General features: G+C 39.9%; 1 protein-coding gene across 1 annotated transcript in view; it reads left to right on the top strand.

The window, feature by feature from the left end:
- The first annotated feature begins 1781 nt into the window (after positions 1-1781).
- Positions 1782-16680, top strand: part of UBE2F (ubiquitin conjugating enzyme E2 F (putative)) — a 69005-nt gene continuing 54106 nt past the window's right edge. The window contains 5 exon segments of the mRNA XM_032216531.1: positions 1782-1844; positions 1846-1915; positions 6803-6817; positions 6820-6831; positions 8173-8238. Coding sequence (XP_032072422.1) covers positions 1797-1844; positions 1846-1915; positions 6803-6817; positions 6820-6831; positions 8173-8238 — 211 coding nt within the window. The 5' untranslated portion in view covers positions 1782-1796.

Raw genomic sequence — 16680 nt, 5'->3', positions numbered from 1 at the left:
TCCTTCCCTTCCTCTGGGGCTTCTGAGCCAAAATTGGTACTTCAGAATTACTGCAGCCTCCCCCTTCCGACTGTTTTCATTTTGAACCCATCGCTTCCTTCAGTGGGACTGGCTCTTAGGTAGATTTACACATGGGGGATTTCCTCTCTCTTACATCCTGGTTTCTCCTCTCTCGTTTTAAATTATCAATTCCTCAGAAGTTAAGGTGCACGTCTAATATTCCACGTTAGAAGGGGGGGGGAGGTGGGGGGGGCTGCTGACCCCAGAATGAGCTGATTATTTTGTGCATTTAGGAAGATTATTTGAGCTCTGAAAACAGTTCTAAACTGCTTACTATTTTAGACAATTCACCTTTTCAAAAAACACAAAGCAGCTATAAAATGCACGATTCTAGATGAAAATTGGAATGTTCTGAATTTGGATGTCACAGAGAAAATTTTTTTTACCCATCGTAATGTATATTCTGTTAATTATCTTGACCAAATTGCACAGGTAACGTGGCACATGTAAACGTTGAAATACAGGAAGATCTTACTTTTATTTTCAAAAGGTATATTTTATATTTATCTTAAAATTAAGATTACTTTGGTTGTAGTGGTCACAGTTTAATGCTGATTGTAGAAATGATTGTGGCTTACTGATAAGTAAAGCATTACTGCCCAGAAAAAAAATCTCAGGACTATAAATCACTTCCATCTGATAATTCTAGCTGATTTATATATATGTTGGTCTAAATCATTGGTGTCCAAACTGGGCTGCATTAAATGAAGAGGGATTGTCTTGGGCTGCATATAAAATATATAGTTATAATCACATAATTTGTATTTTGTATTTTATTATTTGTATGCCGCCCTTCTCCGGGAGGACTCAGGGCAGCGAACAATTCAAGGGGGAAAAAAAGGGGAACATAAAAGACAAAATACAAATAATAAAAGTAGACAACCAGTCGCACAACCATACATGTAGAGAGGGGAGGGAACTCATCACCCCCAGGCCTGCCGGCAAAGCCAGGTTTTGACGGCTTTTCGGAAGGCCTGGAGAGAGGTGAGGGTCCAAATCCCTGCGGGGAGTTCATTCCAGAGGGGCCGGAGCTGCCACAGAGAAGACCCTCCCCCGGGTCGTAGCCAGATGACATTGGCTGGTAGATGGCACCCGGAGGAGGCCAACCCTGTGAGATCTAGTGGGTCTGTGGGAGGTAATTGGCAGCAGGTTGTCTCTCAAGTACCCAGAATCCAATACCATGAAGGGCTTTATAAGTTACGACTAGCACCTTGAAGCGTATCCGGAGACTGATAATGTTAAAAGTTTATGATAGCAACAGCAGTTAGACTTATATAGCGCTTCATGGGGCTTTCAGCCCTCTCCTAAGCGGTTTACAGAGAGTCAGCATATATGCCCCCAACAACAATCCGGGTCCTCGTTTCACCCACCTCGGAAGGACGGAAGGCTGAGTCAACCCTTGAGCCGGTGAGATTTGAACCGCTGAACTAGCAGTCGGCTGAAGTGGCCTGCAGTGCTGCACCCCTACCACTGCGCCACTCTTCGGCTCTTATTTATGTTTATGATCTTGTGGGCCACGTGCGGTCCGTGGGCTGGAGAAGCCTGGTCTAAATAGGCCATTGGTTGACTAATATAAAAGTGTGTCATGTTTTAAAACATGGGAAAAAAATAATTCCCATGGACTGAACAGTTTGTCAATATGTTTGTATAGAATGTTGCCTTTGAAAGGAAAGTAAAACCACTAAAATGGACTTTTTCTATTTTAGTTCTTGTGTTTTAGATTGACGCGAGCACTAATGCTAACGTTGGCAAGCAAACTGAAACGGGACGATGGTGTCAAGGGCTTCCCGTACTTCCAACTCCACTCCTGATTCTACTCGGAGAGTCTCAATTAGAGATAAGTTGCTTGTTAAAGGTAATAATGCACTTCCCTATTTACGTTTTGTTCATTTTTTATTATAAATTCAACTTCAATGTCACATAATTATCTGAGGGGTTGTTGGTACTCGCTGAGCTTTGCTTGTTTTTATTACAGATGTTTCATATCCAAACTAGGTAACATCATCAGTAAGGAGTGCAGTGTGCTGTCAATTGATCATCCAGGGGCTTGCCTCTCAGTGTTGATGAAGGGGGTTATTTTAGAGATTCTTTGCTTTGGCTGTTCGCTGTGCTGTCTTTGGCAGTTGGTTGATTGGGATATTGTTTTACTTGATTGTTGTTTATAATACTTTAACGTATTTCTTGATTTATATTGCTGTTTATTTGGTGATAGTACATGAAAAAGTAAATAGGCTTGAGTATTGTAATGGAATGTTTCCTATAAATATGTAGTTTTATTAATTTTTACTGTTACTCCACTGTAATCACTATGACTGGATAGTTTGGATGATTTCTGAATGCTAGAATAGAATAGAATTCTTTATTGGCCAAGTGTGATTGGACACACAAGGAATTTGTCTTTGGTGCATAATCTCCATTGTACGTAAAAAGCTATAAATGATAAATCATGGTCATAATCATCATAAAAATAGATTCATCATAAATCATAAGATACTACACTTAGTGATAGTCATAGGATACTAAATAAGCAATCAACATACATCATACTAGGAAACTAAATAAAACAATATAAATCATAAAGATACAAGCAAGAAAGTTATAGTAGAAAAGGAGATTGTTAATATCAAAGATGAGAATAAAGTAGTAATATAGCCTTACTTAAATAGTTTGACAGTGTTGTGGGAATTAGTTGTTTAGCCGAGTGAAGGCATGAGGGGGAAAGCTGTCCTTTTGTCTAGTTGTTCTGGTGTGCAATGCCCTATAGTGATGGCAAACCTTTTAGAGATCGAGTGCCCCAAACCACCACCCAAAACCCACTTATTTATCTTGGAGTGCCAACACGACAATTTAACCAGAACATGGAAGTTTTAGTTTAGAAAACAACTCATATGTGATTAACGTTTTTTCTCTGAAAAAAAACACATAACAGCGCTTTCAATGATACAAACACCTTTTATTGAAAGGTGAATGTTTGCATTTGGCATGCTTTTGATTAATTTGACTTTTGCAGTTGTACGCACGCTGATAATTTTTCTAATCATGGCTCATACCTTTAAGTTGAGAGCAACACATGCAGCACTCAGTCATCTGTTAGTACAGGGGTGTCAAACTGAATTTCAATGAGGCCCCCATTGTGGTTGACTTTGGGGGGGCCGGGGTGGGCATGGCCAGTTCCCACTGGTGCCCATGGTGTGTGAAGGAGGGCAAAGTATGTGGTTCAGAGGGAAGCCTACGCCCTCTCCTTACGTGAGCTAGCTTGGTAACCCAAGCATCCTCAGTGATAGGATGGGAGACCACCAGGAGAGGTCAGGAGGAGGGGGATGGCAAAAGCAGCAGGGCTGCTGGTGATCAAGAGCTAAGGCAGGATTTACCTCACACCGCTTACTCTCTTTCTTTATAGTCTCCTCTTTCCCTTCTTCCTCCCCCTCTTTCCTTCTTTTGCTTCCTTGCTCTCTTTCCCCCTTTCTTTTTTTTCTTGTCTTTCCTGTCCCTTCTTGGATGCTCAATACAAAAGGGGAAAACATTCCTTGCCTTGTGAGCAAATGACACTTTTGCTAGCAGTTTGTGGCCACTTAAAAGACTGAGAACAAACCAGGCTCAGTTTATTCCATGCTTGCATTTCATGGGGACAGGCTACAGTACAGCAAAACTGTCAAAATGATGGCTCTGATAGTTGATCAAAGCTCCTGTTTTTTATGTGCAACAGCTTTAACAGTTCAGAACGGAGCTAAATTAGTTGCTTTTCTATTACCGTATTTTTCTGAGTATAAGACGCACCAAGGTTTTGAAGAGGCAAATTAAAAAAAGAAGTAGGTAGGTAGATAGAGGGATAGAGAGGAAGAGAGAAATACAGTAGGTAGGTAGGAAGAGAGAGAGTGTGTAAATAGGTAGGTAGGTAGATAGAGAAATAGAAAGAGATAGAGAGAAAGAATACAATAGATAGGTAGGGGGATAGAGAAAGTGTGTATGTAGGTGGGGGATAGAGAGAAAGAAATATATAGAGAGAATACAGTAAATAGGTGTTTCTGCTGTCACAGCATTTCACCAATGTAATTCTCATCAATCAGTTAAAGAGCTTTCCAAAAGGGGAAAAAATTTTTTTGCACTCTGCAAACCTCCCAAAAAGTCTCATTTTCACGAAAACAAGCCCGTTTCCCCTCCCCCAAAAAAGGCATGAATAGCCGGGGGGGGGAGGGGGCTTGCAGAGTGCTCCTCCAAAAACAAGCAAAAAAACGTCAGTGAGTTGGAGAAAAGGGGGGGAAGGCTTAGAAACTTTATTAATTGACTTTTACTTTAAAGATGCTATAAAGGTGTAATGTTATTGAAATAGCTAATGAATGCCATTATATGGTTGTGTCTTTAAGTATGAATGATTTGAGGTAAAAGCATGTTCAAATAATTGTATTCAAATGAGAATTGTGGTACATTGATAGTAAGATATACAGAGATTCTTGACTAAAATGTATAATCTAATATGAACTATAAGTAATGACTGTGGAAGAAGTGCATAAAAGTTATCTGTAACCAATCGACACGCTTTTTACAAGATGTACTGAAGGATGATTCTTTTTTTTGTGTGTTTTTGTTCAATTAAAATAAAAAAAACAAAAAAGTTCCCTCCTGCCCCCCACATTGGTGCTTGGGTGAAAAGCTTAGCTAAGGCCCTGGGATGATCCAATCGACCGCAGGAACTCCCTCCAGACCTTAGCCGTGAACTGGACCGCTCTGTCTGAGGTAATTCTTCGAGGTACTCCATGCAGGCGGTAGATGTGTTTCAGGAACAGTTTGGCCAGCTTGTGAGCTGAGGGTAGTCCGCTGCAGGGTATGAAGTGCGCTTGTTTGGAGAACAGGTCTATTACAGTTCAAATCACCATGTTTCCGCCACTTTTCGGCAACTCTACCTACAAAATCCATTGTGATCTCCTCCCACAGCCTTGTTGGCTCTGCTACTGGCTGCAACAATCTGGAGGGGGGGGGGGTTCCTTGTTGCCTCTTCATTGTGGCGGAGATGGTTGCAACTTTTCATGTAACTGTCCACATCTTTCTTTATTTTGGGCCACCAGAACTGCCTCCGGACTTAGTGTATGTCTTTAGGAATCTAAAGTGGTCTGACGGTTTTGGCATCATGGCTCCTCTGGGAAATTAGGGTGCGTAGGGATTCCGGGAGTTTCCATAGAGTTTCATCCCCTTCCATGCAAGGTCATCTCTTTTTGTCAAGATGTGTTGGTTTGTTTTGGAACCAAGTGTCTGCTGGCAGTTCAGTTTTGAGTCTCGTGGTTAGGTCACCTGCTGGTTGGTCATGCCGGTCACAGCGTTGTCGTCTGGTAGCCACTTGGGCAGCTGTTGGGTAGAGGGAATGATGGCGTCCACCACCTGCTCCCATTCGCATTTGTACTGGGACATGCGGGAGAGGGTATCAGCTAGAAAGTTCCTCTGCCCTGGAATTTGTTTTAGTACGAAGTCGAGGTGGTTGAAATATTGAGACCATTGGACTTGTTGGGTGATATTTTCCGTGGGGTCCTAAGAGCCTTCAGATTCTTATGGTCAGTCCAGACTTTGGAACGGTTTCTGGCCCCCCTTCCAACAGGTGTCTCCAGGTTAGCAGTGTCCATCTCACTGCGAAAGTCTCCTTTTCCCATGCGGCCCATCGTCTCTCTGTGTCTGTGAGCTTGTGGGATGTGTAAGCGCAGGATTGTGGTGTCAATACACCCACTGGCGCTCCTGTCCAGCCCTGAAAATAGCAGTTCAGGTGAGACACACTGCCATTCTACGCATTCTATTTCAGGCCAGTGCATTTCACTCACTCCCAGTATAGAAATATTGTATTTGAACATTTTCTTGAATAGTCTTGTGGTTTTCCCAGATTCATATAGGCTTCTCAGGCTCCACGTTCCAATTTGTAGTTTTGGGTTTATCATTCTTCTAGCGGACCAGGAGATTCTTAGCACCCCTGCCCCATTTAAGGGGCTCCCTACTCGGGGCCATTGTTAGGTTTGCACCATTAACATGATTTGTCATGGGAACTATAAGTGCCGTAGTCTTCCCTTGATTCTACACAGCGTTGTACATGCTGTCAAGTGGCTGCCACCACACCGCGTGCTGTTCTTCTGAAGCCGTTCTGACCAAGAGGTCTCCACTTTCAGTCGATACTGACGAGCCAGCTGCAACTCACCAGGCCGTTGGTCCATGGAAGGTATTTGATTCCTTCCAAACCCAACATATAGCAATAAACGCTATACTGGGTAGCCCCTCCCCCAAAAAATCCGCCACCTGGGGACGGTGCTCTGTGGGGTTCCAGGCTGCCCTTAAAAAAGAATCCCATCTGCTTGTTTGGTGGAAGGAAAGGCAGTATTAGGAATGGGGGCAGAGGGGGCCGAGGAAAGAAGCCTTAATGGCCTGTTTGTCTGTATATAGAAATATTTTTTATTCTTCTCAACGTAAACAATGGCAATTATATTTTACCTTGTATGATTTGCTGCTTTAATTATTTTAGTTACTGTTTATTTTGTATAATGCTGTTATGACTTATTATACTGATTTGCTGTTTGATTAAAATTTTTTGTCCTTTTTAAATTAAGTCTTTAATGGATTGTTTTATATTGTGTAGCAGAGCTATAGAAAATGTTTCATTGGTTTTTGTTAATAATTGACTACTTATTATAATATAAGCTGAAATATCTTTAACAAAATGGTAAATAAAATTAACATTGACTAATATTATTTTTATTTCATTTTTTAATAGAAGTTGCAGAACTTGAAGTAATTTACCTTGTAAGTATGGTTTTCAGCATATTTTTAAGGAGTATTCAGATCCTCATTTTCATCCTTATATCACACATTTAAGATAATTGGGGGATATTTAGATAAGCCCTTCTGAATTGTCATTTGTTGTAAATGTAATTAAGGGAGGTTACCAGGTAGATATTACAATTCTTTTATCCTTAACTCTTTTGGGGGGAAATTGTTGTGTTTCGTGTTTTTTGCATCTTCCTCCTTAAGGTATCTTGCAAAAAGCTTAACATTTGTCATTCTGATTCATCACATATCAAACATTTCTATTTTAACTGTAAAGGCTTAAACAAAGTGATTAAATATTATTGAAGTTGACATGTTGAAATGTTTATTGCATTGTATGCCGCCCTATCCCGAGAGACTCAGGGCGGCTAGCAAGCGAGGGGGAAGGGAAATACAAACAAAAGACAAAACAGGCAAGTGAGTATATTGGCTTTAATCCTGCCTAACATTTCAGGATGTGAAGCTTGCAACAATGTGTTGCATATTTTACTCTTAAATACCTGTGTATGCTCACACATAAGTAATATATGAAAGCAGTTCACGGCATTTATAATAAAAGAGTACTCAGATTCCTAAAGGTGACGAAGGGGATTGTTTACATTTTACCAGGTGGAAACCCATGCTATGAAAACCACAACTAGGACCAGAATTTCTGTTATTAAGCAAGATAGTTGTTAAGTGACTTTTGCATGATTTTGCAACCTTTTTTGTCATGGTTTTTAAGCGAATTGCTACAATTGTTAAACAGTCAGCTTCCCCCCCCATTGACTTTGCTTGTCTGAAGCCGGCTGGCAAGGCCACAAGCGGCAATCCTAATCCAAGGATTCTGCAACTGTCATATTGATTGCCAGATGGCCAAATTTTGGTCACGTGGCCATTGGATGCGGTGATGGTCATAAGTCACTTTTTTCAATGCTGTTGTAGCTTTGCACTGTTGCTAAATGAATGTTTGTAAGTCAAGGTCCGTCATCTGTACTGCTATACGTTGGACCAAAATTCTGGCAATAACTTTAAAAAGCATAAAGCGCTTCGAGGGTTGTTTTCTCCGAGTCCCCCTTAACATACTCAAATGGATGTAAAGAAATCTAAGTAGTGATCTCTTTCTGGTTGAGCAGCCCATCTTGTGGGGCTATAGAAAAATATAGAATTATTTGAGAATTATTGTAAGAGATTTTTTATTTGCATACACCTTTAAAATGTTACATTCAATACATATTATTACATATTACAATATTCACATTTTGTTTTGTTTCTATATTTTCAGATCATAAACATTACAAACTGTCAGTTATTTCAGATTTTCATATTTATTTTCAGGTACATGTGAAGTGAACTTTCCTGACCCAAATAAACTCCATTTCTTTCTCCTAATCATAAACCCAGGTAATTAAAATGTATATATGTAGGTCGTGGTGTGTGCGTGTGCGCGCGCACATGTTTTCAAACTGATATTAATTTCAATTGGCCCTAAGCACAGAATATATTCAAATATTCACCTGCTAAATTGTTTGGCCATTTTTAGGACTTCATTCTGTATGGTATGAGCAAACTCCACCTAAGAGCTGTGGTGGGCAATGGTTGGAATGCAATACTGCAGGCTACTTCTGCTGCCTGCCGGCTGCCTGCAATTGACAGTTCAAATCTCACCAGGCTCAAGGTTGACCTAAGACTTCCATTCTTCTGAGGTCGGTAAAATGAGAACCCAGGTTGTTGGGGGCAATATGCTGACTCTGTAAACAGCTTAGAGAGGGCTGTAAAGCACTGTGAAGTGGTATTTAAGTCTAGGTGTATTGCTATTATTCTGTGGAACTTCCTTCATACTCTCTTCCTCATCTTGATAGCAAGAGCAATAGCAGTTAGACTATATACCGCTTCATAGGGCTTTCAGCCCTCTCTAAGCGGTTTACAGAGTCAGCATATTGCCCCCAACAACAATCCGGGTCCTCATTTTACCCACCTCGGAAGGATGGAAGGCTGAGTCAACCCTGAGCCAGTGAGATTTGAACAGCCGAACTGCAGTCAGCTGAAGTAGACTGCAGTGCTGCATTTAACCACTGCGCCACCTCGGCTTTGATACTATTGAGATGTATCAAATCTCTTTTAGAGGTTAGTTTCTCCTATGAGCAGATTTGATGGATAAGCTGGATGGGCTGGTACAGGGGAAATAATTCTTCCATTGATGATATTCTGCATTTATAAAGATAACAGCGGTGGACACTGGATGCAACTTCTAAGATAAAGGTTAACATTGAAATAGTAAATTCATTTATGAGCTTGAATATATTCACAGTACACCTCATTCAAATATTAGATATTTTAAAATATTTCAACTAAAGTACGTGATCTTCTATTCATTCAGTAAAGAAGATATAATAAATACCATAAAATTTACATTTTACAGTCTATTGTGTAGTTGAAAATAAACATAAATGCAAATTTTTCATGTGGAAAAGCAAGTATATATTCACATTGATTACTACCTCCAAATATCAAAAGTTACTCTCTATATACCAGGACTAGAACATTAGAGAGCTTCTGAGAAGAAACGTTCTTATTAAAACCTCAGACATTTAGTTTGCCTTTCATTGGAAGTGTATGCCTAGATCAAAATACCTCTCTGAGGTCTTCAGAAATAAGATATAGATACCTAGTTAATTAATTAATTTGCTGTTCCAGCTCACTGTAGGGCTACTCTGGGCAGCTTACAACAACAAAATGGAGGAAAATGATAAAAAATGTAAACTTAATAACAGAATAAAACAATGGAAGTAAACAGTGTGGAAGTACAGTAATATGAATTGAAAAGATGGGTGGAGGAGAGCAAGAAGCACAGCGGGGAGGTGGAGCCAGCTAATTAATCTAGTAGCCACCTCCAGCAATCTACTCCCGTTATTGGGTCCCCAAGCCAACTGGCACAGCCAGTTCTTCAGGCCCTTGAAGGACAGGAAGGTGGGGAGCAAACCTCACGGCTCTCCTGCATTCCATCAGTCAGAGTTCCTTGACTGATAGGATCCTCAGCAGGCCCTCCCTCTGCCAGCAAGGTAGATGTGAGAATTCCGTGCAAGAGATCAAACCAGCAGCCTTGGGACCAAGTCACTGGGAGCATCTGCATAAATCAGAGAATTCTGGGGAGCGCAAGAAATGCTGCCTGAGCTGGGACTCTGTTCCAACCAAAAACTAAGCAGGGAAGCCTACAAGAGAATATCAATTTGCATCTACACAAATCCTGAAAAATCCATGGAGAATAGGGTAGCACCGTCGTGACCTGCAAGTTGTATGTTATCTTATAATCCTGCCAAGGGAGGACATCCAAACTGATCAGATCTAGAGGAGAAGTGGGAAATTTAGAAGCACATCTACCCACTCTTGAATCTAATCCATGAAAATGAGGAATACCTTAGAAAGATAAAAGGTCTGTATTCAAACTAAATGCAGCAAGGAAGAAACTACAAGGAGAAATGAAGCCCTAGAGAAAGACTGATTGCACGTGTCACTCAGGACAAAAAAATAACCTCAGAAGATTGTCCCTGCCACGGGAGCTGAGCAGCAGCTGATTTCATATCCTTCCTCTGGAAGGAAACACGCAGGGGTAGGATCTTCATGAACTGTTGTTCCATTGACAGGAAGAAAAAGTAACTCAGACTCTCACGAGGAGGAGGAGGAGTCCGCTGCCCAAAACAGAAAAGTCGTTTGGTGGTGATTGGTGGCTCACTGTTCAGAGCAACAGAAGCAACCAGTTTGCAAACTGGACAACCTATCAAGGGAGGTATTATCTCCAGGTGCAAAGATGAAAGATGTGATAGAGTGGGCAGGCGGGGCTGACGTCCGGATGAGACCACATGCAATGTTGTAGCTCCAAGATTGCTGTTGATATCTATGCTGCTGGACGGTTCTTTGAACCTAAACCATCCCAAAGAGACGGTGATAGAGAGGGGCACATCCTGCTGATCTCAGGGATATCGCAAAGTCCCTGTTTGACCCAGGAGTAGCCGTTTCTTGCCGGCACCAGCGAGGCAGCAATATAGCTGCTGAAATCAGGACAGCTCCCGAATGGAAGAAAAACAGAAGAGAAGCGTGTCGTTTTGCTGAGATTTCTTCTTCTTCATTAACATCCGAGAGAACACCCTAAAAGACTGAAAATAAAGTTAAAGTTGAAGACAGAAAGTGATAAGCAGCAAGATTTGGCCAGAAAGTCAAATGGATTGTTTTTATTTTCTTCCTTTTTAAAGTGGATTTTTGTTGACTTTTACAACGCCCGTTACTTTTAAACTGGATTGGTTTTTTTTCCTCTTCCTTTTTTTCTTTTAAATGCTGACATAAACCTTTTCTTATTGACTAAGATCCTTTCTCTCTACCTTTCTCTTTCTAATGTTTTATTGTTTTCCTTTCTTTATGGATTTTTTTAGTTTTCCTTTGAATCGGGGAAAAGTAAGTGTCTAGTGCTAAAAAAATGAGGCTGTGAAGCATTGTTTTTCTTTTCGCTCCATGTGTGTTTTGAGAAAAAAGTCCCTGAGCCAGCTGATAATGGGGAAAGCAGGTGAAGATTGTTTATTCATCTGCTTTCCTGGGATATCATCAGTGAATGGAGGCTGGACTGAAAGGGAGCCTGGCAGTTTAAAGCTATAAGTTTGTTGTGACCTTGGAAAAGAGAACTGACAACTCTATCTGGAACTTAGCATGAGAACCTCAGTAGTGGCTGTGATTTCTTTTTCTATTTACCTTTATTTTTTATTTTTCCCTCTGCATTGCTTCCCACTCAGACTTAGTTATTTTTAGCCGATTAGAGGCTTTTGGCAGCAGAAGCCTAGTGACTTTTTTGCTTCCCCCCCCCTTCTCTCTCTTAGCTCAATCTTTTATTTTTCTTAAAGCAACCGTGTTTCTTCTCCTTTCCTTTTTGATAGATATAACTTTCTTTTTCTCTCCTTTTCTTTTCTCTTTTTTCTCTCTTTTTCCTTTTGGATTTTGATTCTGATTTTATACGATACTGAATTGGATTAAGTTAAAAAAGAATCTGAAGATCATAACGGCCCTTTTTTCCCCTCTACTCTTCCCATTTTTATTGTGACTGATCTGCTAAAATCTTTTGCCTTTTCCCCCTTTTTTCATTTTTTCTTTTTGCAAAAACCGGGAACCAATTGGGTTAGAGCTCATCAGAGCCTGAAGTTTTTTTCCCCTTTTTTCTCCTTTTTCTGTTTTTTCTCCCCCTTTTTTGTTTTGTTTTTATTTTAGGATCATTTTGGATTACAAATACACTCCACATAAACGGATTAAGGAATAGAAGAACCCAAAGATTTTGTACTTCCAGCCAATAAAGCTCATTAACTTGGTGGAAATGAGTAAAAGATAACAACCATCAGCTCTTCAATACCACTTCCTCTTCTTCACCATGTGGAGGGCACAGATCAATCCAGACCATGTTGCAGCAGGAAAAAGACAAAGAAGGGGCACTACAAATGATTTTGCAAGGGATCCAAAGATAGAATTAAGAACCGAAAATATTGAAAAGCTAACAGAAAAAAACGATGAGAAAGTAGAGAACATCCACCAAGTGATGATGAAATTTGAAGATAGATTCCAGAAAATTGAAGAAAAAGATGAAGAAAGAGACAAGAAAATTGGAGATATTGATAATCAATTAAGTATGGTCGAAAAAGAGAGGATGGGAGATTGACAGATCAGAATTCTACCTCAGATTCCAAACATAGAAGAAAGGAAGAGAACTTGGCATAGATAATGATAGAAATTCTTGCAGGCGCCTTGGAGTTAACCAAAGAGAAAATGATGGATGGCATAGACAAGGTGTATTGAGTCTTTACAAGATATGCAATGAAAAGCAAGCTCCCAAGAGAAGTCTGCATAAGATTTACTAAGAAAACAATTAGGACACAAATATTACAGATGGCAAGAAAAAAAACATTGAAATACAAGATTACAAAATACTAAGATTTGGTGGTCTAAATATCAAAAATGGTTGACTCACATCACACATCTAAGCAAAACTGAAGTACAATCTATTTTTCCTTTTTTAAAAAAAATCTTAATTCTAAGATTTGCATTACTGTTTTCATCCAGTTCCCATCTAAAAATGTCAAGAAACCCTGGTGTCATTTTTTTTAATCAACCATGGACAGATAATTGCTCATACTTGCCTTAATAATATTGGCCAAGTTTCTTATTGGCTATGCTAACCAAGAGGTCCTCTGGTCATTGTTAACCCTGTTGCAAAATTTATGTGTGCACATATCCACACATACAAAGGCATACAATATAATCTTACTCCTTCAGGTTGCCAATTATTTTGCACGACACAGCCTTTAAATGCTTATGTGGTTTCAATGGCTAAACTTCTGCTCGCCGAACCAACTATTCAAAACCAGTAATTCCGCAAGGAGAGAGGATGGGAGTGGGGATATTTCAAAAACTAAACACATGTCCTAAAAGAAAATCCACCCCTGACCAGCATTGAGTGGAGCTTTTATAAGCTTTAGAATAAATGAGCTGGAAGGGACCTTGGAGGTCTTCTAGTTCAGCCCCCTGTTCAAGCAGGAGAACCTATACCAGAAGTCTTCAAACTTGGCAACTTTAAGACTTGTAGACTTCAACTCCCAGAATTCTCCAGACAGCTATGGACTTCAACTCCCAGCTATGCTGGTTGGAGAATTGTGGGAGTTGAAGTCCACAAGTCTTAAAGTTGCCAAGTTTGGGGACTCCCGACTTATACTATAGCAGTATATACATATAGTATACTATATCAAAGAAAGCTCCCATGAGTTTAACGACACCCGTATTTCCAAGGCTAGAAACGGAAGATTGCAATGCGAGCTCCCTCCTGCTGGCAATCCAAACCTCCCTAACCAAAATCCCCACCACCAAAAGGGAACGACCGCACTTCCGCTCATCACCCCCTCCCCCCAGTTTACTTTTACCCAGCAGCGTCTCCATGCAAGGAAAAGGGTGGCACGAAATACGTGACCGTTTTTTAAACCAGTGGCAAAGAGCTCTCGCAAGCTCAACTAGAATTCGATTGGTGGGGTTTCCCGCCCCTAACAACACCGTGCATGATCTCCCTGCCCACCGACCATTAAAAAAAACCTTTTCACAAGCCAAGCCGGTCGGTTAAGACGCTGGTGGTGTTGGGGGGCGGGCGATTGAAGCGGTGCGCCCCCCTCTCCTGGGAGGAAGGCGGTGTTTGGAGGGGAGTGTGGTGACGTTGCTTAAAGGGAAACCCACAGTTATTTCTAGGTTTATTTGGGTAAACCCCAGGGGGTGGTACCACCCACTTTGGGAACCACTGATGTAGATGGACTTTAAATAATACTATATTAAAAGAAAAGGATTTTGTACAGAAAATGGAGAAATAATTGGCGTTGTTCTTCAAAGAAAATAAAAAAGAGGACACATCAATGCAGAATCTCTCGGACACAATGAAGGCCTCTGCTAGAGGCTTGATAATAGACTATACAAGAAAAAGAAATATTAAGGAAAGACAAACTTTTAAAATACTGGATGATGACTACAAGAGACTTGAAAAAGAGCTTCAGAAGGCCCCACAAAAAAAGGATATTCAAGTAAAAAGGGGTACAACTAAATATAAAATGGGGCTAATGGAAAAGGAGGAATTAGCACCAGAAATTAGAAGTGCTAAGAATTATTTTGAAAATGCAAATAAACCAGAGAGATGGCTAGTGTATAAATTGGAAAAAAAAGAGAGAATCAAGAAAAATAATGCAACTAATAGAATGGCCAAGGGCAAATTTGTTATGGAAACAGAGAGAAGAAAAAAATTATACAAGAATACTATGGGAAATTATATGAACAAGAGAAGATAGAGGAGGAGAGAGTTAAACAATATTTGCAAAAAGCAAATATACCTCAGATAACTAAAGAAACTGAAATGATGCTAGAAGGTAATATAACGATGATGGAATTTGTTGAAGTCCTTAAAAAACAAAAGCTCCAGGCCCAGATGGACTACCAGTGGAATTTTATAAGACTTTACAGGAATCATTGTATCTCCCATTGTTAGAAGTTATGAAGCCATGTTAAAGATGAAGATACCCAAATCTTGGTCTGAAGCATATATAACACTGGTGCCAAAGGAGGACACTGACCTACAGCAAATTAAGAATTATAGACCAATTTCCCGGCTAAATTCAGATTATAAAATATTTGCTTCAATACTGAAAGACTCCAAAGATACTTAATAACTTTATTCATCCTGATTAAATTGATTTCTGCCAAAGAGACATGTTAAAGATAATATGAGAATAATCCTGGACACTTTGGAATACTATGAGGCACATCCTGAAAAACAAATGGTGTTGATATTCTTAGACGCTCAGAAGGCCTTTGATAATGACTGTTGTGCTTTTTTAATGATGTATTGTCTTCATGTTTGTAACTTGTTTGTCCTTCCCTCCCCCTGAATTGTGAGCCGCCCTGAGTCCCCTCAGGGAAAAGGGCGGCATACAAATAAAGTAAATGAAATAAATGAAATGAAATAATGTGAATTGGCAATTTATGTTGCTACAGTTGGAACAGATGGGCTTTGGCAAGAAATTTATTCAAATCATACAAACCATATATCATAAACAAACAGCAAAGATGATAAATGGAGAATTGACAGATTCGATTGTTATTGGGAAAGGGACAAGACAAGGTATCAGCGTTCCAAATATCATGCAGAATTGAATCAGAGTCCAAGGCAGAGCTATCCTTAAAGTTCCAATTTAATAAGACAGACATGTTGGCACATCTGTGGAAAACCCCAAATCTAAAAACTTCCTGGGATTTCACCCAGTTGAAAGTTCATGATCTTATCCCCACACCCATAAATCCAACACATGGTCCAATCTTCTTCAGCCACGCTGGCATTTCCACCCATCTAGTTCCGGTCAGATGCAGAGAAGTGGAGACAAAAGATTACCTTGGCTTCTAGAAAAGAATGACAACAATACATTCCACCATTCTACTCCTTTCTATTCCCCCCTCCCAACTACTACACTAATGAAACAGCACAGTGAAATAAAAGAGTGTGGCAGACCAAAGATCCAAAAAGGAATATAATTGCAGGCCTGACACAACGTTGCCCACTATCACCCTTGTTGTTTGTGTTAACATTAGAAGTCTTAAATAGAAACATTAGAGAAGACATAAAAGGAATGGAAAATTAAAAAGAAGAATACAAATTGCAAGCATTCGCAGATGACCTAGTTTTCATTTTAGAAGATCCATTGCAAACCACACCTAAAATAGAGGAATATGGAAAGTAGCAGGTCTGAAAATAATAAAAACAAAACGAAGATTTTAACAAAGAACATGCTAGCAAGACAAAAGGAAGTATTGGTGGAAGGTTTGAAGATTCAGGTCACGAACAAGGTTAAGTATTTGGGGATATATGTGACAGCAAGATGTAGTACACTTAAAGAGAAGAGTTATTATAAACTTAAATAACAAATTACTATAGACCTGGCCAAATGGGAAAACTTACAACTATCGCTAATAGGAAGAATATCAACAATTGATGAATATACTACCCAGGATTTTATATTTGTTCCAGACAATTCCAATTAGGTTAGGGAAAGATTTCTTTGAAGACCTTAACAAAATAGTATTGAAGTACATTTGGCAGGGAAAGAAAGCGCGAATGAAACTTAAATTGTTACAAGATGCTAGAATAAGAGGAGGATTTGGCCTACCTAACTGGGAGTTATATTACCAGGCAACAAGCTTGATGTGGGTTAAGGAATGGATAACGTTAGAAACCCTTAGATTATTGACCTTAGAAGGTCATGATTTGTTGTTGGGTTGGCACGCTTCTTATGG

The sequence above is a fragment of the Thamnophis elegans genome, chromosome 1, assembly GCF_009769535.1.
Source record: "Thamnophis elegans isolate rThaEle1 chromosome 1, rThaEle1.pri, whole genome shotgun sequence".
NCBI lineage: Eukaryota > Metazoa > Chordata > Lepidosauria > Squamata > Colubridae > Thamnophis > Thamnophis elegans.
This window is presented reverse-complemented; position numbering and strand designations above follow the sequence as displayed.